Raw genomic sequence first — 27,098 nt, 5'->3', positions numbered from 1 at the left:
CAAAAAAACTATCATTATTATTGACAATTCAAATTATGAACATTTTTTAGTTGACTAATATATTATTTTTTAATTAGAATACAAATTATAATATATATTTACTTTTCATTAACATTTGGCGAATACTATTGTTAATTTATAACAAACATTAAGTAATTTTTTAGTTGGTTGTGTTCTTTACCATGTACTTTCATAATAGTATTAAAATATTAATAAAAAAATGTTTATACAAATTTATAAAGAAATAAAATATTTATTTTAAATTAGAAAACATATTATATCTTAATTTTTACATATTTTTACATTTTATTTATTAACAAGGAACAAAATATAATTGAAACAGCAACTAAAAATTTTAAATTATCCATCACTGTCATTATCTAATAAATCATTATCGTCATCACTATCATCTTCAATGTTGTCAAAGTTGAATAAACTTGTATTTCGGTAACTACTCATGTCAAACTTTGGAAATGATCTTTGTTTCAAATTCTCAGCTTTTAATTCCTTAAAAATAAAAAACATAATTCAGTTTCAAAAAATTTTATATTATAAGATAAGTAATGAGTATTTCTAAAAAATACACTGTTGACTATATTAATAAACTAAATACAACAATTATAAGCTTATAAATATTATAAAATAAACTATAAAATGTATATATTTTATGGCTTGGCATGGAGTGGTGCATACGATTAATCAAGCAACGTGATTGAGAGCAAGTACCAGCCTCTGCCACTAGTTCTTGGATAAGTAATCACCCAGTATTTGTAGCGGTAAAAACTTTTCTATGCATACAAGTGTCTTAACCAATCGTACCCTACCCACAATATAAACCTACAAACAGTTAATGGCCATAGTTTCTATAATTTCTGGGCTTAAAAAGATAAATAAAAAAATTATGTATACTTAGCAAATTAAAATAAACTCTCAAAAGTGCTACAATTTAACTAGTTAGAGTCTATTTTTAAATAAAATCATTGAGGTTTTCTCAGGAATGAGAAAAGTATGATATACAAATTATTTTACACAGACGGTCTTTGAAGTATACCTATGGACTTTTCAAACTATCCGAATTCGGATATGTCCCAAAAAATACTCGCACGCAACTCCACCCTGTCATATAAAAACTGCGCACGCAATTCGGATGTTGACCAAAACTGCTCATTTTTTTGGCACGCAATTCGGATGCAGCCGTATAATAATAGTTAATAATATAACAGTAAACTATAAAATTTATCTGATTTAATCCTATGAACCTGTGAGTTGTGAATGTGCATAAATGTAAGAAAATTATCTCTAAAATTGTATTTCATTTTTCATTTATCTTTATCATCTATGCCCCCTCTTTCAGACTGAAGTCATGGGTCTTCACGTTTGGCACAGTTAAATAATCAACACACTGTTGTTGTGGTACTGTATCTCAATTGTATTGATAAATATTTAATGAATTTCTAGTCAAGGAAGACTGAATAAAGAAAAAATTTATGATTTAGAATGGTAAAAATCGGATAGCTAGGTAAATATATTGAAAAATAAAGTAATATTGAAAAAAATTAATTCAAAAACAAATAAATGTCAATACTTCACAAGATTCATTAGGGAATTAATGAATTAACTAAATAACAAAAAATAATACATTTAAAATGGTATACCTACATTAAATTCTTACAATTTATTTTTATAAATATTATAATTGAATTGAAAAAATCAAATTTAAATTAATTAGAACTTAAATAAGAGCCTTTGCTATTAATCTCTCAATATACTAAGTAAGGATACTGAATTTACCTTCAATTTACTATCGTAAGAGACCTGTAACATCACAGATTCCTTGAGGCTAACATCTGCTGCTTTAACTATACTATGTTTGTTTGGTACAGCCGGTTTATTTAATAAAAAATGTTTTTTATCTGTTGACAAATGAGTGTCAATACGACCACATAAATTTTTAGCATATCTCTCCATATTTTCTGAGAACTCAATGGAATCGTAATCTTGCTGTTTGTCTTTGATAGGATCTTCCTTGATTAAATCTGATGGTTTGATCAATGTTTCTTCTGCTTTCTCTCTGAAAGACAATTCAATATTTTAAACTAACCCCATATGGAAGCAATTACTTAGAGAATAAATATTAGAATTAAGAACAAGTACTCTATGATTATTTTATCTTGATTAACCCCCGAATGCGAAGCAAACATTTTCAACACATCTTCATCATCGTCTACGACATCTGGCTGGCTATTCTTGTGTATCACCGCGACGTGTTTACTGGTCCACTCGAAGGTATCCAATTGATCTTTGCCAATTTTCAACGCCAACATGTCAGCGCATAGCTTTTTGTGATCGTCACGAACGTTCAGTTCTGCGTCCAGTTGAGCAACAAACTGTTTCAGTTTCTCGCCTTTGTCAGGCAATCCGTCGACGAACCGTCTAGAAGAAAACAAAAAAAAACTCGGTATTTTAGTAGCCATTTGAGAATTCGCCGACAACAATTTTAGGACGAAGTGCACACACTTGTTACTGAGGATCTTGCGTTGTCGTTCGTACAGTTCCTGTAGTTCCGCGTACGTTTTCTTCTTGAAGTTCACTTTGTTCTCGTTTTGAGTATGGATTTTAGAGGCGAACATCGCGCCGAGCGGGTCGGATAAAAACGGATAAACGACAAGAGCGAAAAAATATTAAATAACGAATGTCGCTGAAGCGGCCGTTTGTGTTTTTGTAACAGTCCGTTATCCACGAGATAAGAAGACGACCGTGATAACATTCTGATATCAGATATGAGTCGCCGACAGCCGACAGGTGATATTGTACGGCAGCGTACCTAAGTTTTATTTCCGAGCCGAGCGTGACGACGTCAAAATGTTCGAAAATCGATAATAATAATAATAATATTGTGGCGGCACATCGGTCCAACACACTGAAATAATGTTTTTATATATCTATACAGTCGGCACGCCAGTAACGCCGACGGTTCCTGAATTCCTGATCCCCGGCCCTGTGAGACGTGGGTGCGTTTATTTTGTAGGTCGGCGGCAGCCTGAGCGCGTTACGAATGTTACGATTTTTGCGACTACCCAAAGTCGTCCACTCATCCATCCTTTTTTTATTTTATTTTCTCACTCGCCACGATCGCGTAGGTACGTTTTCGCAACATATTTGGTCGATCCGTGTCTAATTCTGTTCAAAAACGTACTAAAAAAAACAAAAATAACACTTTCTTGCACTGAATAATAATTATATTATACGATAATCATATACCTACAATTAATGTGAGAAAATCAAAAAGGACTGTTTTGTTAGGTATAATAGTTGTGAACGTTTTTAAAATTGCGATTGGAAAGCGTCGAAATATTTTGTATGGAACTACTTACAATTCACAAACAATTTATTTTGTTTTAATATTTTACCTAAACAACGTTATATTGCTATCGTGCCTATTTTGAAAATATAGATTGTTGAAATATTGTAATACGAGTATATAGGTAGGTCGCTGTTACCTACCTATGTGTGCAATGATTTATGAGTTTACGATGTTTTAAAATTGAAACTACTGGTTTATTTTTATTTGGAAATCAAGTCGCGAGGATATTAAATATTTAATAATTAAAAATACAATTTACAGATACCTACCTACTGTATTTTTTTATAGGTACCTATCTATGTATTAGCTATTCTAATTTATAAATCTAAAGATAATCATGTCGGTAGATGTGCTAGCTAAGATGGTAAGACGTTTAATTCACGATTGTTACATATCTAATATCTTTATAAGAATATAGGACATATTTTATATATTTTTTTAAATATTTAAGCTAACAAAATTGATTTTACTGAACCCAATTTACCGTGTTCTAAGTTTTTAAGACTAAGACAACACAATATGTGAAAAATGTGACGATACCGTCGTCTTAAGTACAATTAATATTTTCATAATATACAATTCATACATGAAAATATAAAATTAGCATCCAATAACCACATAGGTAATAATATAATAATAATATTATTTATCCTGTGCTTAGAACTATAGGACCAACGGGCAAAGTGGATACATATATAATATATAATATGTGCGTGTGTGTGTGTATAATATATAAAACGACGTCGCAGTGATAGAATTTTCTGTTATCAGCGATAAGGCCGATGCTGAGCTATCAAAATAATATAACACTATCAGCATTAAAAAATCGTGTGAACTGTGAACATCATCTATTATAGTATTATTGGTATGTGAACAATTTATTTCGTCAAATCAATCATTGTACTATTTATCTAATGTAGTTATGTTATTACTAATGAGCTCGATGCATGACAAAATAGATGGTCATAGTTATGGTTCGATGTTCCATTCTGTTCCATCAAACTCATCTTAGTGAATATTTTAAATTACGTTTCTCTTTTCGTTAGTATAATTATGTTTAACGTCGTAGTCTAGATTTAAACTCCCTAAAATAGATACTCGTAAATAATTACAACTATGTGGACTATATTCTCAAGAGATTCATCAAAAGACTTTCCGTACGAAATCAGTGAATCCCCAAGTTATAGATTCAACGAAAAAAGTCTGTGGAAATTGAATAAAGGGAAAAAGAAGGTAAGAATGAATTGTAAATCGTGATGGCTTTAAAATGGTGCAAATTAGTTCTTAATTATTCACAGATCTCTAAAAATCGGCTACATGTATTTATCGTCTATTGGTTGAATGATATTTGTAAATTTTAATTAGATGATTTATGGCCTTTAAATAAATTCAGAAATAGCAATTGCCTACAGACACTACAGTTAAACAAAATTTTCACTTATCAATAATTTCTACAGTGATATAATACTAATCACAGGTTCTAATCAGAAATTGATCAATAATTTTTTATTACAATTGTTGAATAAAAAAAATCTTGATTATTTCCTAGTTGTATCTTAACTCATTATTATATAATATTAGATGAGTATTTTTAATTTACATGTCATATTATTATTGCTAAGTAGTGTTAGTCATTCAAATGATTAACATATTTTTTAACTTAAATTTTAAATAAAATTAATTGTAATTAATAATTATGACTTAATTCCTTTCATTAATAATAATGATCATTCATGGAAGTATTGTACAGAAAGAAATGTTTCATTAATTTTTTAACTTTTATATTTTTTTCAAATAATTTAAGTATGATCTTATCTTAATAATATATCTACCCACAAAGGCTGTTTAAAACCCATTTTAAATAATACTGTAAAAAATCTTCCCAATAAGTATTTTTACTTTTAGGATTTCACTTAATATAATATAATTAATTTGCCATTATGCCAAACAACACTTACTTATATTTTATAATAATTAACATGTTAACTGCATATAGATGCCTATTGGTGTCAAATATATACTTAAAGTAAATGATTTATGATTCTCTACGCAATGCTGTATGTTATTTTATTATTAATTAGTCTGATTAAACGCATGTTTTAAAATATGTATTTATACTCGATTGAACGTATGACCATATAAGAGCAACTTTTTATGTTATTCTTTGAAAAGTGACATATGTACTGGGTGAAAAACTGCAAAGAGACATATTATACAGTCAATGTGTTAACAATTATGTTTATAACTTTATAAGAATATATATAATTCAAAAATCTTATTTTACTAGTTATATTTTATTCAAAATTAAAGTTAACTCATACACAATTAAAAAAATTTTTATAATAATTATTTTATCTATAAGCTATTTAAAATACATTATACTTTATCTTGTATTTGTAATAACTAATTATCATCACATCATGTATGTATGTATGTATTTTTTTTTTTAACAGAACACGACACAAGAAGTTTCTATTTTTGAATTTTTAATCAATGATGACATTCCAGGAAGTGAAACCCGTTCAGCTCTTGCTAAATCAGCTGTAAAACATTTGAAGACTTTAAAACATCCAAATATTCTTAGTTTTTTGGAAAGCTCTGAAGTAAACAAAAGAATATATTTATGTTGTATAGCTTTAACCAAAATAAATTGCACAATACTAACAAACAAACATTTATTTTTATCTTGAAATTTAATTTATTTTTAGGTTAAATCTATAATATATTTATCTACTGAATATGTTGAGCCACTTGAATCTTTTATATCGTCTCAAAACAATCTTCATACAGATATTATGAAACAATACATTGCTTGGGGAATATCCAATATAATAGTAAGTATATTATTTATTTTAATACTGTTCAAAAAATTTTATGTTATTTTAAATATATTTCAGGATGGATTAAAATTTTTAAACTTTGAAGCAAAACTCTGCCACAATAAAGTTAATATTTGGTCAGTGTTCGTAAATAAAGCTGGACAATGGAAATTAGGTGAATTAGAGTACATGAATTCCATTGAAAATTCTCCACCATCTTATGCTAGTGGTTTATATTGTGCTCCTGGAAATCAGCGGCAATCACAGTTGTAAGAGAAATTTATTTTAGAGTTGCTAGATTTTGAACTTCTTTTTTAATTTAATTATTTAGAATAAACAATGGTAATATACTGTTTAAATGAGCTGAAACTAAGCTTTCTTATAACTCTTCATTTTGATAATTTAAAAATATTAAATAGTTTACCAATGATAAAACTAAAACTTCTATAATATAGTTTTATTTAAATCAAAAAACCACAAACAAGTGACAACAATTTTTAAAATAGGTATATTATTATAAAACATAAATATTAAATAATAAAAAAATTAACTTCCATAAAAAAATTAATTTAAATATTGTAATTTTATGTTATTTTTAGTTTTAATTATTTTAAAATGTTGAAAACATTATTATTGCAACTGTTAAATATTTACTTTTGTTTTATTAAGTAATATAAAGCTATCACATTTGTAAATTGGTTTAACTGTGTGATTAGTTTTATTTAAATTTTATTTTGGTAAGAGGTAAATTCATTTTAACATTGTGTTTCTAACATTAAATAAAATATTTGGATAAAATAATATATTATATTATTTATACTAATCAGTAAAACTTTTTGTCATTAAAAAATTTTAAGTTGCAAAATTGTTGATTATATATTGTTAATATGCTTAAGTTATTTATATACATAAATGTTATAATGTACAATTGATAATTATTTGTAGTTCAATTGATATTTGGGGTCTTGGTGTATTAATATGGGAAGTATTCAATGGTCCATTAAGTAATCAGTCAGCCTTAAAAATTTCAAAAAAGGTAAACTAATATTTTACTTAAAATATATCAGAATTAAAAACAATTTATAAAGTATAATTTTAATTACACAGATTCCTAAAGAAATTTTGACAATATATCCAAAGTTGATAGCTGTAGATCCTATGAACCGTCCATCGTATGATACTGTTATTTCTACATTACGAGAACAAGGATATTTTGGTAATGATTTGGAAAAAACCATGACATCATTGAGTCAATACCATATATTGGATGATTTTCAACGAACAGCATTTCTTGAGAAATTGCCTAGCTTATTGGAAACATTTCCCAAAAATATAGCCCTGTACAATGTATTACCTAGTCTTCTTGAAATGTTTAATTATGTTAAAGAACAAAAAGTTATATTCCCTCCAATGATAAAGGTAATCAAATTTGTGTTTATAGAGAATAAAATAGATATTTTTTTTTACTTAATTAATCTAATTTTGCTTTTATTAGTTAAGTACTATGTTAGATGATCAGGAGTTTGAGGAGAAAATAGTACCCTGTATTATTAAACTATTCGAGTCCAATGATCGAGCTACCAGATTATTATTACTTAATTCAATTGAACTGTATGCAAGTATGTGTATAATTTAATAATTATACATCAATTATTGATATGTTATGTTCTATCATTGTTATTAGTTTTATATCAATTATTAAATCAAATAATTCATCATTTATGTTGACTTATTAAGGCAATTAATGCTAATATAAATATATTTGTGTACTATATTTTATTTCATTATTTTCATCTTTATAATTTTTAAATTATTATGTTGCAGGCCGATTAAACGCTGATTTACTAAATACAAATATATTCCCACTATTAGTAAGTGGTCTGGCTGATGCTAGTCCAACTATAAGAGAATTGACTGTTCGAGTAAGTTATTTATATAATCATAAAGTAAAAATGTATTAATTACAGAATTTTTGTTTAGAGTATGGTTCATATCAGCTCAAAATTGAATTATAATAATTTAAATGTGGAGTTAATGCGGCATTTTGCTCGCTTACAAATGAAAGATGATCAGGTATAACAAGACATGTATAAGCACTAAATAATTATATACTCATAATTTATTTTGAAACACAGGGTAGTATAAGGACCAACACCACTGTGTGCTTAGGTAAAATAGCTCAACATTTAGACCCAAAAAATAGAAGTAAAATATTAACCTCAGCATTTAGTCGTGCACTCAAAGATCCATTTCAACCTTCAAGAATGGCAGGTTTGTCTAATCTAATAGTTAAAAATATGTAATTTTTTTATTTTTATAAAATTAAATGTTTTAATGCGGTTATTGCTAGGTGTTTCAGCATTTTCAGCTACTCAACAGTATTATCCTTTGATTGAAGTATCAACCAGAGTATTACCAGCATTATGTCAAGTAACTCTTGATCCTGAAAAAGGAGTACGAGATATTACCTTTCAAACAATCAAAGGATTTTTAGGAAAGCTCGAAAATGTATCAGAGGATGCAAGACTAAAAGAAAAATTAGGTAAAGATTACTGTATTATTTAACATAAAATTGTATATGAATATGCACAATAAAATGACAGGGTCAGCAGCTACCATCCGTTTGTGCTAAATTTTTTTCTCTGATTATAGTTCATTACTCCAAATATTAGACTATCTTAATTTTTATCTTAATTATTAAATTAATAAATTACCTTTAAAAATACTGACCTAAATATCACTAGCAATAAGCACTCGGTCACATTTGTTCCATTTTTTTCCTTCTATTATTTTTTTGAAAATTTGAATTGCCGCTATGATTGTTAATATGAATATTATTATTACTGTCAACTATATTGCATCATTTATTCATGTTAGTTTATGTATTATATGTTAGTTTCTCTTTGTTGTGATTATTGTTGTTATATATTATATTAAGTTATTAATACTCAACCTCTAACTATAATTATAGTATACAATCTACATAACATACTACCTTGGGTTGCCATTTGAGATGTTCCAAGAGTTTATTGTTTTACACCAATATATCAATTAACCATCAATTGGTTCTTTGGGTTACTCAGTTCATTTATATTATACAAATGTCAAATACTATAATAATTTGATTCTAATAGTTTTACAAAAAATCTATTTCACCCCATCCCTTGCCAGTAAGATTTGTGTATGCTAATATTATTAAATTTAAATAATAATTGTATTTTGTAGAAGAAGAAGTCATCAATACTACAAATCCAGCCATACCCACTTGGGCAGGATGGGCCGTTACCACAGTAACTTCTAAATTTTATTCATCGAAAACTTCTCAGAAAGATGAAAAGTCAATTGAACTATCAAAAAGTTGGCATTTTTATTTACATAACTTTTTACTTAATTTATTATTTATTACAATATGTACTAATCCAAAAAATTAAAAATAGTTTCCAATATTTCATCTTGTGTTAACCTGTTTTAAGATATCTCAATCAATACAAATGTGAACAACTCTGAACAGATGTACAGCAATTTAATAAAAGACAATACTGTGAAAAATGTGTACAACGAGAGACAAGTTGAAAATATAAATACCATACAGGTTAGGTTTTTATTCTTAGAAAATAATAAATAAATAATTACCTTAACATATCATGATATTAATACTTAAAAATATATAATTACTCATGCAATTTTTTTAAAAACACTTCTTAAGTTTTTATTTGGAAAGAGCTGATCAATCATATTTATATATATTTATTGATTTTTAACTATAAATCATTATATTTCTAGAACTCACTAAATCAAAAAAATGCCATGGACGATTCTACATCATCTAATGGCTGGGATGATGATTCTGGATGGAATGTTGGAGATGATTGGGAAAGTATTGGTGTTGATAATTCGGTAAATTACTATTTATTAAAAATAAAATGTATTTTAAATACCAATAGTTGCATAATCAACAAGTTAAACATCTAGTATTGTAAAAAAATACTTAAAAAGTGTTACATGCCAATACAAAACTAGCTAAAACAATATATTTAAATTTTATAATACATATATTTAATTTAATATTAAAAGTATTTTAATAATTTTTAAGTACTTATCTTATAGTTTTGGTTATTAATACATACATTATAATGTGAAACAAATATATAAATTCATAGTATTTAACTTAAACTATAAAAACTAATATTTATATAATCAAAGGTACTAGGTGATTACTTGTAAATAACTTGAGTATCATAAACCATTTACCATAGATATTATGTGGAATTAAGTGACTGCCAACAACTATTAGTGCGATCTTTATATGATAAAAATATGATTACAAAGTATTTAAAATTCAAAGTTTCCAAAATACCATCTTAAAATATCATTATTGGAAGTATTTAGAATATGCATTATCATTCCTTAATACTAATTTGATACTTTGAAATACTGCAATAAACACATCTCCAGTATGATAACTGATTTTATGTCGCCCATTTATATAGTATACTAGATACCTATGTATTTATAAGTTATTGCAACAAATCTTAGAAGTATCTACATACATAATTTACACTATAATAATTTTTATTTTTATTTGTCAGTATTTCAATTGTTCACTTTTTTTCTGATGATATTTTAATGGTTAATCTTTTAGTATAATAAAACAAAGGTACCTTACCTTTTTATAGCACTACTCGTTTTGAAAATTTTTTACATTTTACATTATATTTAAAAATATAACATGATCCACTAAAACTATAATCACAACCTACTTTTGGGTTGTAATCTATGGTTTGAGAACCGCTGTAGTAGATAGTATACCTATTAAAGTTGATTACAATTTTTTTTGTTATTTTTACTTATTAGTAATTATATTTTTATCATAATATTCAACATCATTTATTGTTACAGAATTCTGTAAAAGATAAATCTGATTTCGGTTGGGAAGATCAAGAGCCTATTTTACTAGAAAATTCTGATGAAGCTGCAAAAAGTGAGTATTTCATTAAAGGTTTTTTATACATATTAACAAATTAATTATACAGAAGCAGAAGCTGAGTTGTTAAAAGAAGAAATGCGTAAAAAACGTGAAGAAAGAAAACAAGAACGTATAAGACAATTAGAATCAAAACGTAACAGCAAACAATCATTAAAATTAGGCGGTAAAAGATTATAAGTTATAACTAAGAAAAATAGTTAAAACAAAAGAACGTTTAGATTTTATTAAGAACTATATATAATATTTAAACAAATCAAATACATGAATTATTGTGACTTTTTAATTTATGAATGTATTTAATGTACTTTTATAGCATATTCTTACCTGTTCTTAGTAATATTTTGTGTAAAATGATTTATCATATTTTGTTGTACTAATTGTAAATGACTTTAAAGCCAGGTTGCATGAACATTCATTAAATATTTAATGAATCAATAACACCTATTGAATAAATAAAAAATTATTCGTTCTCTTAGAGTTCATTAAACATTCAATAGTGTTATTGAATTATTAAACTTTCAGTTAATCATTAATTTAAATAATGGTCCGATTTTGGCTTATTAAATTTTAGTCAGTCATTAAACTTGTTGTTATTCTATTATGTCTATTAAGTAAAACAGTCAAAGAGTTTCTATAACTTTTCTTATTATAGGCTCAGACTTTAACATTAACTTTGTTACCGTGTTTAAAACCATAGCATTTTTATTGAATTATTTGTACCATGGACTAAGATATAATATATATAAATATTATTATATCTCAATCTGTGATTTATGCAGCCCAATTAGATTAGTAAAATAAAACCGGTTAAATTAATAAATCGGTTCAATAAAACCGTTGATTAAATAAATTTAAAAAATGGTTTAATGCAACCTGGTTTAAAAATTATACATTAAGATAACATACTTTGAATAGGTACCTAATTATTTACTGGACTTTTCTTTAATACCATATTTTTGCAAAAAATTATTTGTTTATCAACTGCAAATGAATAGTATATGATTATTTTATTTAAAATAATAAAAATAATTTTCTTAAATGATTTATAATAAAACAGTTGATCTTATTGAAAAAGTCCCCTGTCCATCATGATTTTGTCACTGTTAGAAGGTTACAGTAGCACAATAACCGCCTCTGATAGAGATGCCTAATATGGGGTCTCAGATTTCAGAGGCATCCCATGCTTCTTACTGCTTAATGACACTAAGAATAATGAAATGTATAAATATTTAAATATGATAAAAACCAAAATTAATGTACTGATATTATTGGTTTTATATTAATTATTAGTAATTAAAAAATTTTAATTTTAAATTCTTACTTATTTTTATAATACAAATTAAATTGTACCTGCTTATTAAATAATATTACAGTTTAAGGATGAGAAGAATAAATAATAAAGTATAATATTATAAAGATAATAAGTATAATTTCAGTGGAGTACAAAAAAAAATTCATTATTCAATATTGATTTACTTGATTAAATAATAATTTCAATTGTATTTAAACAAATTAAGATTTATTATTAATTTCAAAATTCAAGTTTCATATGATTTTGATACATATTTATAAAATGTGTAATTATTTAATTTTTTATGATAATCTAGTGAAAATTATTTGTAATAACTAATAATTATCAAACTAGGCAAGTACAATTTTTTGTAAAACAATTTTCTAATTTATCATTGAAAATGCTTCAATTTACATAGGCTTTATCAACACATGCTTAGGTGTCAATTTTTGGTTAAAGAAATTCCTTTTTATTGAAGTCTCAAAATTCTAACTATTTCACTAACAGGAAACTCTTAAAATTTACTATTCATTTGGAACAAGATATCAATCAAGATAAATATCCCAACATTGTATTCTTGGAACTTTTAACAAATAATAGTACAATATTTTTAAGAGATTTAATACAAATATGTATTAAAAAAATAAATGTATAGTTTATTGAAATGTTTACCTTGCAATAATTTGTAGACACAATATTAAAATTAAGTAGATATATTGTATAACAAATAATAATTATTAATATTTATACCCAATGATATTATTAAATAAAAATGTATACTTGTAAATTGTTATACCCTCTACTCTTACAAACACATATTTTTATTTCTATAGAAAATGTTTGTTCTTATGTATTGTAGAATCTTGATTATCTGTACTCGCGATTAACCGTGCTTCCTCTTTCAAATATTTGTATGTACCAAAAGTTAAGAAATAGGCATGTAAACTACATAACGGTTACCGGTATTTTACCCGAATCGAAATTTTCGAATGAACTTTTTTCCTTGTGATATTTTATACTGTATGTCCGTACATAACATTATATTGTAGTCTACGTAGGTTAAGAATGATAAATAATGATAATTAATTAAACAATGTGTTGACTGTGTTATAAATAGGGTTAAGAAAAATTAATTACTCTACATTTTAAGCCCTAATATAACTTTATAACAAGACAATATACACACATATATATACAATTTTGTTAAATAATAAACTATTGTTTTCATTTAACCATGTTACCCCTTCCTACCTACATTATGTTTTAAATTGTTTAAATTCTAATCATTAGGTAGGTATTTTACCAAAATGTAACAGAATACTTTTCTTTAATTTAAATTCATAATTTAATAGTCAATAAATCATTTTAATTTTAGCTTTGTTCAAAGCGTTACATTAAAGAAGACGTCATACCCGTAAATTGTGTTGTCTCTGCCCTACACGAATATGACATAGTACATTTTCGTTTGCCAGTTTCAATAGTGACATAGTGTACTGTTAATTTTGATATTAGGGTGAACTGGCCTATTATAAATTTTAAAGGTAAAAGCCCCACGGCCCACATCACTTTTTATTGTTATTATTATGTTTAAATAAGTTATGACCTATTGAACCTATTGAAACTTACATTTTAAAATGATTATAATTCATAACAATCATAATCAAGTTTTTTTTTATTGTTATTATACCAATTTTTATTGTAATTTATAGAGTTACGATACAATTCCATATTATCTAGTTATGATTAGTTTATGTCTGATCAAGAAGACGACAATTATCAAAAAGTAGTTCACATTAGGTAGTACTGCAGGCTGCAGTGACGTAGGTACGTGGTACGCGTCGTACTCGATACACAGATAAATTGGGTACGCCTGTGCCTATGTACTGTTGGTCTGTTACAGGAAATGATAAATAAAATTTCTTATATTACACATAGGTACACGAATACGCAGTAAATAAAATAAATATTTTTAAAAATCAGCATTCTAAAAGTTTTATCTTTTAAAACTTGTGATTTTAACGTATAACCTGCCTCATTGCCATCTTCTTCATACAGAAATTTAGCCTTTAGGTATACCTACCTCACATTGTTTGCGCATCACTATTTTTTATTTCGAAACTTTTTTGTAAGACAATAGGTATTCTGGTATTCATTTAATGCATTTACGCATTGCGCATCATTCGGTTTTTGAAATGGGTGTATAATCAATATAGTTACCTATCGTTTGCAGTATTTGCACATCGCCCGTTTATTTTTAAGTTGAATTATCGTACCTAGTATAATATTTAATGTAACCATAACCAAGAGAGAAGGAACTCAAAGCACAATTTTTAACAAATTTCAGTTTAAAATTTAGACTAGATTAAACCACTGAAGTATATATATTACAAGACAGAAAATAGTATATAATGTTATTTGAATTTAGCGGCGTATATTATTTATTTATCAATTAATAATATAGATAAAATAATTTTTTGTCTTTTTAACTAGGTACCTACCTACTAAAAAATTTTAAATTTCCGTAGTATCCAGAGCCGTATTACCACTTAGGCTGTTAGGCTGAAGCCTAGAGCGACACATTTTAACGGTCGAAATGAAATAACAAATTTTACCTATGTAAATTAGGTACCTAGCAAATTTAATTTAGCCTATGAGTAGCAAAAACCTTAATTCGGCTCTGGTAGTACCTCTAAAATAAATGCGGTGTTAGTGATACCACTAATAATCTTATACTATAAAGTAGATATAATGTATTAATTATTGTAGGTATACTATAAGCCATAGGCCTAATAATTTTAACATTTTAGGGGGGTCAAAATAAAAAAATTCTCAAATGTAAGGTAATAAAAGTAATAATAATATTATGGTAATATTTATTGAGCTACAAGTTTTCAATATTTTTGTCCAGGGGGGGGGGGCAAGTGCCCTATCTTGTCTTCCCAATAATAAATATATAAAGCTCCCTTCCTCTAGGATATGCCATTTTTATAGGCATAGATATGTTTATTCGTCATTCTAATCATACACATGAACGACCTACTAAATTTGATCAATAATGTAATTCATTTTTTATACTAATGAATAATGATAGGTAGTTATAATTATTTGAATTTTTTCTTGTAATCACAATATTACAATAATAATTGTGTATTTTAAAATTTGAAGTTAAGATTCCTTATTTCTATCTGGTTTCACATTATTATATTATTAAGATTGTACAAGACCTATAGAAAAAAGTCTGGACACACAGATGGCCACAGGTAATTTTATTAACATTATACTTATTTAGTGCTTAGTATAACGATTATTTCAACCCTCACAATTGTGCACTAGATTTAGAATTATACTTTTGATTTTTGGAAGTATAAACAAATTTTGATAAGTACATTTTTGAATTGCATTCAGGTCACTTTTAAATTGGGTAACTCGGTTCATGGTTTTAGATTTTGTTAATTTTTGTAATAATTGTAATAAATTGTAATAATCCAATTTCCAGTTGTTCTACATCTTAAATAAAACATTCACATACATAATATATAAAAGATTTATTTTAATAAAAAATATAAAAATGTCATATTAATTTACTAATTATAACAGCAAGTTGAAAATTATCACAAATAAATAATATGATGTACCTATAAAAATGCAATTATAATAACTAATTATTTTATTACTAGTGGTAAAATTGGTACATAAATCGAATTTTAACAAAAATAGGGAGGTCTGTAACTTTATAACTGAGTAAATCATAGTAATTAAATAAATAAATATAATAGATATGTTAAATTTTAATTCAATGATAAGTAATAAATCATTCCATATGGAAAACGAATCATAACAATGAAGGTTTGTCAGGCATCAACCTACATGACTTAATAAATTTTAAAATATATTTATATTGCTACTATAATAATGAATTGTATTACTAGTAATATAGCAGGTTAAATTATTATTTCCAAAAACATTGCATAAAATATATATTATTAATATTTAATGATCATAATAATATATTAAATATTTATATATTATCCTTTATCATTGTTATTAACTATGAGTGAATACCAACTGTAGAACAGTATACTAGATTAGAATAATATTACAAAAGCTTTTTCAATAATAATAACAAAACAATATTTTGAAAATGTCATAGATTATTATGTATACAAAATTTAGTAATAAATGAAAAATGTTTAAGTCTCATAAATAATATTTTAAAGTTACAACAAAATAATCATCTGTGTATTTAGAATGCCTGTTTTAATTTGTGCTTTGGTCAATTAGTCTTATACACTTAGTTACCTATAGAATAAAAATCACAACAATTTTTTTTGTTTTTTTTTTTTTGAAGCTATCAAACATTTTGTAAACATGACATTTATATTTTTAATATAAAAATAAAATTTTAAAATTTTAAATATATTTTATATTTCATAGTAGCTTAGGTAGGTTCTAGGTACACTTAAAGTTTGTTTGTTATAAGTTATAACTTATAAAACCTCTATAATGGGTGGTATAGTAATAATAAAACCTATAGGTACTGCCTATCGATATATTTTCACTAATTTTACAAAACTTTAAACTTCAAGCATTAACCATTACATAAATATTACATATACAATTGAGGCAACAAGGATTTCACTTTTTGACTTTTACCCCATCGTCCATCACTATAATTTTAGACACAATGAGTAAAAATTATACGTGTATTATATTTTGCCTTCCTCCATTAAAAAATATGCCTGTATTTACTTATGTATACTTGTGTTCGTATCTAATATTTGTAATTCATATAACATAATAATTTATAAATAATATTTTTGATAACTTTTTTTTTAACTCTATAATTTGTATAATTATTATTTGTAAAAAATAAAATAAATTTTATATTTTTTAATCTATAGGGTATAAAAGGGTTATATAACTAATGCCTATTGAAATAAAATCATAGATTTCAATACTACTTACTAGATAGGTGGGTATTAAATTAGAAATCGAATAAAATGAAAAAAAAAATAGTTGAAACTCTTTCCTCATGTTTTGAAATGGAAAAATGTCCATGAATAAAAAAAAATTCAAACTATTCAGTTAGGTAACCTTAATACACCGAGTTACCTACCTAATATTAATATAAATATTCATATTATTTTTATCATATCTTACAACATAGAAATCTTACAGATTTATTAACTTTGTGATATTAATAAAGTTAAACATTAGTTTAAGAAAAATAAGTTATAGGTATACCTCCTATCTGCTATATATATAATATTATACTATATTAATATAATATAATTATATTCGTGTACAAAAAATAAAACCTTAAAATGTTAAGTATACTTACAGTACTTACATATTATTGTAATATAATATATTACAATAATTAAATTGTATGTACCTACGTCCTACCTATATACCTAATGAAATTCTATTACTACAATTAAAAATGAAGATTAGAATTTATATTTTTTATGTTTAATAATAGGATGGTCAAGTGGATAACATTCTGCTGTAGGTACAGTAGGTATCGAGTGGATCTCGAACATATAATAGATGTGTTAAATTACTTAAATTTGAATGCAATAATAGGTATCATTGGATACGAAAAACGATAGCAGCCTAGGATATATTTTCCACTGGGTGGTTAAAAATGTGGTTTCAATGACCTGTGAGTATGAATATCCTAAAATTAAATCATGTGAAGAAAACAAACCAATATAAATACTTGACATTTTCACAAAATGTTTATATTAACGTTATACTTATTGTGTTAATCATCGTTGTGTTAATACAACTGGAAAAAAGTGATTATACTCGTACAAAAAAATTCATAAGTATGTTTCTTGTTCAATAATAAAATATCTCACTAAATTAAAATTTATATTATTATCAAAATAAGTTTCATTCATTAGAAAAGTTAAATAACATAACAATAACCTTACCCATAAATTAAAAAATGTCCTCATCTGATCATCATTACGTGCACAGTGTAAAGTATCAATGACGTATTTTACATTATAATATCAAACTTGTTTACAGTATCAACATTTGATAAAAAAAGAAGTTTTTATTGTTATTAATTATTCATGAATCATATAAAGTCAATAATTTTTAAACGTCTATATTTATATTATTATTATAAACATTTAATTATATAGGTAGCATTAACGAAGTTTTTACAGACTTGAGACCTAAGTCATAGACATGCGCCGACTTCAATTTCCGATCGAGCCTGGAACAATTAGTGTCTCAATACTTGGACAGTGCCCTTAATTTTGTTTTAACACATTAACATACATTCTAATATTGTGAATTAAAAACGGTGTAATATTTATGTGTATAATAATGGATTAAATAGAATCAAGTTGTATGTGCTTACTCGATGCCTATTAAATAACTTATTAACTTAAGTCGGCGGAAATTTAAAACCATAACTAAACCTAACCAATAACCTTCGATTGAACATAGGTCGGCACCCGTTTCGACAAACGGACCTGCATCGGTCGAGCGATCAAAATTTGTAAATAAAAAAAAATAAAAAGAAGCCATTACATATCGACTACCGGAAGCGTTCGCATCAGCGGCCAATTTTCGTTCATTAGGATCACACTTCTAATATTTCGCTGACCGCAAACGAAAAATGAAAAATGTTTTCTATCCTAAAATACTTATAATAATTTTATTATTTTAGTATATGGGTCATATAGTAGCAGTCACTATTTTTCTGTAGCAGTTACTTGGAATAACAATATCTGACAACTGACAAGTAGCAGTTATTTAATATAGTGATTCTAAAATAAAAATATTGAATATCGATAAGTAGCAGTCACTGCTATTTTCACTGTTATTTTTTCAGTTGCTACTGCTACTGAAAAAAAAATCACAGTTTACCAGCACTAAAAATGTGCTCAATATCTCGTCGGTGACGAAACGGGGACTGACGGTACCAGGATCGCATGAGCTAGCCTCGTTCTACAGTAACCGGCGGCGCGCAGTGTCGGTGAAAACGGCGGCGACGGCGAGCGGCAGCAGTTACTCGTTCAATGAACACCATCGTGTCACCGCATACATTCCTGTTACACGTATTCCAATTTTTCGCGTTATAAATGTATTTATTACGTTTATTACGCGTTCCATAAATGTTGCCGATGTTGCTGCTACAACCGAGTTCTCCAACCGTTTCGCGACTGACTTTTCGGTACAACAGAACAGTTTTTGGTTTCGATATGAACTTATTTAAACTTAATCATAGACGTAATATATCAGCTATGATTTCAACAACAAAGGGAAACATAAAAATTTAAATATCGTAAAAAAGCTAACGAAAGAACACATTTACCTATCGGCTATAAGTTTAATAACAGGTAAAATTCACTCCAATATTTAAAGCCCATAAAGTTATGACACAAAGATCATTTTACTTCACGCAAATTTGTCGTGTTGCATATTATGAGTTTGAGAGATAAAACAAATGTTAAGCTGACTATCTTGATTTACATGCCATATAATATTATTATATGATAAATAAAATAAACAATAAATATGCATACCTATATAATAGGTATACATATATGTATTGAAAAAGCTACTAAAATTAATATGTACATATTATAGTGCCGACGGGAAGTTTTGTGGGGCCCGCAGTATAAGTCTTTTATGGACCTGAGAAATTTTTTTCGTAAGGTAAAACAAATGTTCTTAGCAATAGCACGTCTTAGTACTTACTCGTGTGACATTTTTTTTCTATTTTATATAACTTGCCTAAAACTATTTTTTTTATGTACACAATTAAACAAAGTATTAAATGAACATTCGTCGACATACTATATTTATTTCTTAAAATATTAAACTAGGTACAAAATAGAATACCTATAATTTAAAATTTTTTTTTTCAAAAATTGTATTTACATATCATATTAATATAAATATATAAAATGCATATAATATAATATTATGACTTGAGTAACTCAGTGACTAATAAACGTAGAGCCTGAGCAATGATAGATCGATGCTTGCAATTTACACGGTACATTCGTAAAATCGTACCACAAATTTAGTGTGCAATAAGAAAGCATTTTACAAAATTCGCATATTAAAGTGGTGCTTTCACAAGTTTTTTGAGAATCAAAACGGTTAATGAAAATATCTAAGTTTTGAACACCGTTAAACCGAATATTAAATAACAAATTAATCAAAATTCGAAATTCGAATCTTATTATATAGAATTGGCATTTTTAACGAAGTGCAAAACGAAGTAAGCAATACGAAGTCTGCCGGGTCAGTTATTATTATTATTAATATAATATAGAAAAAATCTCGGTTTTCACCTGTGGTGACTTTTGCCCAGGCAACGCCTGGTGGGACAGCTAGTTTTACTATAAAACAGTTAAAATAGGTTTTGGGCACAATGCATATTAAAAAAATAATTAATAAATCTATACGCTGTAGCTTGTATCAAACAATATACCAACATAGACAAGGAAGTAATATTTAGTGCAGCGCTTCTCAACCTGTGGTAGGTACGCGTACCACAATAGTATCAAGTGGTACGTGGAAAGCTTATAGGTGGTACGTCAAGAAAATTTACCTTAATAAAAAACATAAATTTGTAAGCAAAAAAAAAGCCAGAAAATGGTCAAGTACTCAGGTGATACGTAAATTTTTTTAAACTGAGTAGGTGGTACGCGAATATAAAAAGGTTGAAAACCACTGATTTTAGTGTGTATATAATTAGTAATTAATACATGTTCAAAATCTTGTATTGTCTAATACAAGTATGCACATTTATTCCAGAAGTATTTACCTACGTTTTCTTTAATAATGTGGAATCTGATTTACTGATGTATTGCAAAATGCAAACACTACATGGCCGTTAAGCCAGTACCTGCCCACCTAGGTATAAACGGTTATGTATTAAAAAAAAATAAACTAAATCAAGTAAGAACCTAAATGGCTAAATACATATAAAATGTTTATACCTAAGTTATTATTTTTTACATTAAGTTTCATTAAGAAATGCTTAAAATACTTTTTAATGCATAAAAATCCATGCTCTAGTTATAAATAAAGCTCGGATTTGTATGTTTTTGCATATTATTTTTCTTTTCACTTTTTTATTTTCATATTTGATAATAATCTGACGAATTGTATTAATTGGATTCACCACTAAATTTTTGTTTGTATATTTTTGCATATTTAGCTGTAAGTGCATATTTGACTGCAGTATTTCCATGTAAATACATATTCATTGCATAGTTCAATGATATTTTCTCCAAAAACAATGACCTAAAGGTACTACGTAAAATAAATAAAGTTTTATTAGGCGGAAAGGTTCAAAAAGACCCAGTGATTTTAAGCTTTTTTAAATACCGATACGCCAATAATAGCAATACCTATAGATGTTGAACAATCATTTTCGATATATCAACAAGCATCTATTAACAGATTGATGTCAAAGTTTTATCAAAGAAAAATTTGAATATAATTTAATAATTAATTTTAACAATAAAGAATAAAAACACATTTTATAATTATAAATATATAATTTATTTTTTTTGAATTTAAATTTTTGAGGAAATATTTATGTATTTATTTATGTGTACTTTATAAGTACATTTATATTTTTTTATATGTACCTATTACTTAATATGATTTTTAATTTTTAAACATATTTTTTTTGCATACCTATTTGATGTATATTTTAATGATTTTTACTGCATATTAGGTACACAGTAGAGTTTGATACTTTCTTATGCATATAAATCCGTGTTCTAGTTATAACTTATAAGAAGGTATAACGAGGAGCGAAGTATTCGATTTTTACTTCTCCACGCCTATCTCCTAAACTTTAAGTACTTATAAGTCAGAAATTATTACTCGTTCTACTCGTCCAAATTTCGATTTTTATGTATTAAATACCTACCTGCTTTAAAAAATATTCTGCATCAGAGTATGAAATTTAAAACGTACCTAGGTAGGTATGTTGTCATATCGTGGCGTCGTCGATTATAATCTGAAAAAAAGATGTTGTCATTAAAAAAAGCAAAAACTTGGAAAATATTTTTTTGATTTCGAATGGATAGTATGTAAAAAAATATTTATTGATTTCCAAATATAATGAGTATTATTTGTATTATTTACTCAGTGTAGTAGGTATCGTAGAATATATTTTCGGAAGTTACTTTATAAAAAAAATATGAGGTGTAACACTGTCTCATTCGTTTATTTTATTCGGTATGTAATGATATAACTAAAATTGTTACGGATCCGTGTTCGCCGGCGACCGTTTTCTAACCGCGTTCCGTCGGCCAGTCGGTCTCTACTAGGCTCCACGCATTCCACTTTTGCCTCCATGATGCCAACGCACACCACTGCATTATCGCGTTTGTGACAACGTGTACGGTCCCCCGACCCGCAGCTGTCCGCATACACGTAGCTCTGAACCGGACCGGACGCGACACGAATTCACCGTTCCAATACACGTCTTCACTCTACGTTTTGCGTCCGTCCGCCGTCGTATCCAGCCGAACAGTTTTTGCCATTTTTTGAAACAATCCGACAACAACAACCGTAAAAATGGTGAGTATTTGGTTTTTTACAGTATTATCTAAGGCCAAGATTGTTTTTCCACCGACGTCTATTTCTTTGCTCGTTGTTTTTAAACTGTCGGCCGTCGCTTGTCGGCGGTGATCAACAGGAACACAAATCGTGTGTTTGGTAGTTCTCGACGTTGTCCCGGCTTTTGCGTGCATCCGTGGTCATATGACATATATTTACCGTACACGTTTCACTGTTTATAATAGCCGAGGGGAAAAGGTTAGGTGAAAAAATGAAACGATTTTTGGACAGGAGTGACCAGTAATACCTAGTAATTTCGAATCAGTAGTTCGTATAACAATGATATATCAAGCTGTAGCGTTTTTAAAGTTTATATTTGGACAATCTGTGCACGCAAATCGTAACTTTCAAAATGTGTATTGAAGCATCTCAATTTTTCCATTTTAAAAACTGGTGAAAGTACCTACTTCAGATTCCTTGTTGCCAATACAGTATGTGGTTTTCTAGTATAATTGTTACCGCAGTAAATGTATCATGATAAATACTAATAATATTAAATGTGTTAGCTATACACCTTATGAATACATTCAAAAATTCCACAATGAGGTCGTCGTCTTTTTTTAAGAGTATGCTAAATCAGTATTTATTGTTTCTTATTTACTTATAAACATTCTAAAAATCAAATTTGTTGTGTGGTTTAGCTTGTATATTAGAGTGAATTGACTTATTGTCAAATTAAAAATATTATTTAGGGCATCTTGTAGACTTATTTAAAAATTTTAACGTGTTATGAGTACCTATATTAAAATTGTAATATTTTACATAATTAGGCATAACTCACTTTTAAATTAAAATATCAATAAAAAAATCAAATGCCCTAGATATTATCCTTACCCATAAGTTACATAATAGGTCAATTCATTCTAATAGGTATTTAAGCTAACAATGTAAAATTGATTCTGCTGAGATTTTGTTAAAATTAGCTATGTAGTATATTTACAAAATGTAGACCACACAAATTTGGTAGCCTATTAAAACTTTGCAAAGTAATGGACAATGGTTAACTTGTTAACTACTCTGTAGTATATTATGTTGATGTTGCTTCTTGGTATTTTCAACTGCTACAGCACAATATAAATTAAAAATACAAAAAATTTTATTTTAATGTTAATTTTAAATTTTACAAATACAAAAAAAATATAGTATTAGGTAATTACATTTACAAACATAATGAAAAAAATAATCCAAATAAGAAGATAATAGGATAGTTAAGTTTTATAAAACTCAATTAGTCTATATAAACACAATATTTTGGATATAAAATTATAGTTTGATTTTTTTAAATTTCTTTTTATGTTAAATTAATTATAACAACCTATTCAAAAGGGTTCTAGGTCACTTTGTATGGTTGGTAAAATTATGATTGCAGAACGCTGACACTTTGTACGGTCTGGTAAAATTTTTGATTGCAGAACAAGTCTGAAGTCATGACCAATTTTAATAAAAATGTTATTAAGTTTAACATTTTCTCAAGAGTTACTACCTCTTATACTTCGATAGAACTTTGTTAGTGGTATTAATAACAATGCACGGTACTCCTTCTGTTAGGAATAAAAGATCACAAACAATGTCTTAATCTCACCGAATAAATAATTTTAGTGAAGGGTGGAATAATTTATTTAATAAACTAGTATGTACAGCGAATCCAAGTTTTTGAACAGTTTTACGGGCAATATAATTAGACGAATGGGGCAATAGGCTACATAAGAAACAAAAATCTAATTCTAGTGAAATAATAAGCTATTAACTTTATATAACCAGCACCAAAACAAGGAAATACTTATTTCAAATTTTTAAATTCTATATTATATAATATGCTGGTTTTAACTCTATTTTTCATTTTTGACATGTATTTTTTTTTTATTTTTTTTTATATTATATACATTTTTAATTAAAAAAAAATTGATTATTTTGACTTATAATAATATACTATATTGCATAACATTTGTAATAAATTGATTTTAATTTAATTTTTATATTTTAATAATTTACATTAAATTATACACTTACCTACCACTTGAGTATATAACTATAGACGTTAATATACACTTTATGTGTATAACATTATTAAGTGTCTGCATTCTTAAACTTAAATTTTTACCTGAGTGTGAAAATGTAGGTAATAGAAAAAGTATAATACAATTTTAATGATTATAGCATAACTAAAAACTAGCAAGTTATGATGTGAAGTTGTGCTACTTTAATGGTCTTCAGATGACCTTTTGACATATTATATTTAAATTCACTTACCTATATAATATTATTGATACATATGATTGTAAATATTTATTTTAGGTTTTTTCCACTTAATATTTTTATTTTTTGAGATAAATAAAATATATAGACTTATTTATCTGCTGTATATAAATGTTGAATTGATTATTCATTTAATTAGTTAAAAAATATTTTTCAGTAGGTATATTGTTATAAATAAAACAAATTTATAAAAACAATATAAAATAAAAATACACTTATGACTTGAGCTAAGTTTATAGTATAAAAAAAATAATTACTATTCAATTTATTATTAAGATTAAAAAATATAAAATACTTAGTTTTGAAATTGTACATTTTTCAATTAGCATATTTTAATTATATACATGGTGAAAATAAAAGCATAGTTAGGATAAGTTCAAATAATTGTTATTATAAAGCTATAAGATATTATAATTAAATCTTATTATTAAAGTAATTATTCACTTTAAAATATTATCATTTAATATCAAAAATTATTTTAAAAATACATTCAAAGTAAACATTAACATTAAACAACCTATAAAAATATAGTATAAATTATTGATTTATACTAGTAAAAACTTTTATGAAGCTAAAATAGTCTTTAATACAATTAAAGAATTTAAAAAAGTTAATTCCTTCATTGTTTATAATTTTGTGTGCAATGTTGTTTTGTATATTTTGAAATTATGGAGGTAAATGTGGGTTGAATAGGTAATTTTTTTTAAACGATATGATAAATTTGACAAAAAACAACTAGAACTAGAATAACTAGAACTGTGGTTCAATAATTGTTAAATATATATTTTTTAACATTAATTAATTAGTTCAAAGTAGTGTACAGTATAATGATGATATTAATAACTATTTTATTAATTTATTTTAATAATTCCTAATAGTTCTTATGTTGGTTTATTTTTTCTTAAAGTTTAGGCAAGCCAATACAGCCTGGGTAAGTATTGCCCACCAAAATTGGGCAAAAATTAAACAGAGAAAGATAATAATTTTTTTTATAAGAATAACTTTGTTCCAACTTATAAACATATTTTATATTATATGATATAAAGAGATTATCAGAAACTAATTACATGTTTTATTTTCAGCCAGTAAATCCAAGTGCAATGCAATCAGCTAATAATGGACCCAGGTCACCTTCTAAACCAGGTGCATCTAGAACAGCCGGAAATGTGCTCAGACAAAGGTAATGATACATTTCAAATAAGCTTTAATTGTTACGTCACTTATTATTATTATTTTTTAACTAGGATAATATTCTTTAACCATGACAACTTTTGTAAAACACAGTCTTTAGATATTCATATATTTATCATATACCTTTTTTTTTTTATTGTGTTTCATGGGTAATTTATTTTATAGAAAAACTACTGCACCTACTACATCAGTTAGGAACCGTAATACTGGAACAAGCAGTGGAGGTATGTGGCGTTTTTACACAGACGACTCACCTGGAATTAAAGTGTAAGCACAATAATGTTTTATTTATTTATCATAATTCATACTTTCGATAAAAATGTAATTCATTCATGCTGAAGTTTTTGCATTTGATGCCTAATTATATTTTTAATTAACATTATACTGAGGTGTTAACTTCATAATATATAATATTTATGCATCATTGATTTAATTATTTTTATTATTTATTTTTCAGAGGACCTGTGCCTGTGTTAGTGATGTCTTTGTTGTTCATTGCGTCCGTTTTTATGTTGCATATTTGGGGAAAATATAATAGAGCTTAATTTATTTGTTTAATTTATTTTGTATATAATT

At 26.4% G+C, this 27,098-nt stretch overlaps 3 protein-coding genes across 4 annotated transcripts; 2 read left to right on the top strand and 1 right to left on the bottom strand.

Moving 5' to 3' along the window:
* Positions 1-121: 121 nt before the first annotated feature.
* LOC114127923 (uncharacterized) lies at positions 122-2,746 on the bottom strand. The gene is made up of 4 exons (XM_027992287.2): positions 2,518-2,746; positions 2,155-2,433; positions 1,792-2,071; positions 122-507 (listed from the first exon to the last, which is right to left on the bottom strand). The coding sequence occupies exons 1-4, from the start codon at positions 2,628-2,630 to the stop codon at positions 361-363; spliced, it is 819 nt and encodes a 272-aa protein (XP_027848088.2). The 5' UTR covers positions 2,631-2,746; the 3' UTR covers positions 122-360.
* A 1,427-nt stretch (positions 2,747-4,173) lies between these two features.
* LOC114127922 (N-terminal kinase-like protein) lies at positions 4,174-13,672 on the top strand. Its single transcript, XM_050206499.1, has 16 exons — positions 4,174-4,597; positions 5,818-5,967; positions 6,073-6,198; positions 6,262-6,452; positions 7,129-7,219; positions 7,291-7,602; positions 7,679-7,802; positions 8,008-8,105; positions 8,164-8,256; positions 8,319-8,454; positions 8,534-8,725; positions 9,409-9,540; positions 9,657-9,775; positions 9,967-10,080; positions 11,083-11,164; positions 11,217-13,672. Exons 1-16 carry the CDS (start codon positions 4,481-4,483, stop codon positions 11,345-11,347), a joined length of 2,208 nt encoding a protein of 735 aa, XP_050062456.1. The 5' UTR covers positions 4,174-4,480; the 3' UTR covers positions 11,348-13,672.
* Positions 13,673-22,866: 9,194 nt separating this feature from the next.
* LOC114125027 (protein transport protein Sec61 subunit beta) lies at positions 22,867-27,080 on the top strand. Of its 2 annotated transcripts, none has more exons than XM_027988502.2 (4): positions 22,867-23,036; positions 26,414-26,511; positions 26,688-26,789; positions 26,980-27,080. In XM_027988502.2, exons 1-4 carry the CDS (start codon positions 23,034-23,036, stop codon positions 27,065-27,067), a joined length of 291 nt encoding a protein of 96 aa, XP_027844303.1. In that variant the 5' UTR covers positions 22,867-23,033; the 3' UTR covers positions 27,068-27,080. The 2 variants fall into 2 exon arrangements, with proteins under 2 accessions (XP_027844303.1, XP_050061921.1); XM_050205964.1 differs by lacking the exon at positions 22,867-23,036 and adding an exon at positions 26,200-26,262.
* The last annotated feature ends 18 nt before the right edge of the window (positions 27,081-27,098 follow it).

Source organism: Aphis gossypii, chromosome X (assembly GCF_020184175.1).
Source record: "Aphis gossypii isolate Hap1 chromosome X, ASM2018417v2, whole genome shotgun sequence".
In the NCBI taxonomy this organism is placed as follows: Eukaryota; Metazoa; Arthropoda; class Insecta; order Hemiptera; family Aphididae; genus Aphis; species Aphis gossypii.
The sequence above is the reverse complement of the archived record's forward strand: the minus strand, read 5'-3'. Positions and strand labels throughout refer to the sequence as shown.

Coding starts and splice junctions, on each gene's coding strand:
- LOC114127923 (XM_027992287.2), bottom strand. CDS start 2,630: ATGTTCGCCTCTAAAATCCATACTCAAAACGAGAACAAAGTGAACTTC. Junction 2,434..2,517: donor CGCAAGATCCTCAGTAACAA/GTGTGTGCACTT, acceptor GTTTTCTTCTAG/ACGGTTCGTCGACGGATTGC. Junction 508..1,791: donor CTTACGATAGTAAATTGAAG/GTAAATTCAGTA, acceptor TTTATTTTTAAG/GAATTAAAAGCTGAGAATTT.
- LOC114127922 (XM_050206499.1), top strand. CDS start 4,481: ATGTGGACTATATTCTCAAGAGATTCATCAAAAGACTTTCCGTACGAA. Junction 5,968..6,072: donor GTTTTTTGGAAAGCTCTGAA/GTAAACAAAAGA, acceptor ATTTATTTTTAG/GTTAAATCTATAATATATTT. Junction 11,165..11,216: donor TTCTGATGAAGCTGCAAAAA/GTGAGTATTTCA, acceptor TTAATTATACAG/AAGCAGAAGCTGAGTTGTTA.
- LOC114125027 (XM_050205964.1), top strand. CDS start 26,215: ATGTTGGTTTATTTTTTCTTAAAGTTTAGGCAAGCCAATACAGCCTGG. Junction 26,263..26,413: donor GGCAAGCCAATACAGCCTGG/GTAAGTATTGCC, acceptor TTTTATTTTCAG/CCAGTAAATCCAAGTGCAAT. Junction 26,512..26,687: donor GGAAATGTGCTCAGACAAAG/GTAATGATACAT, acceptor TTTATTTTATAG/AAAAACTACTGCACCTACTA.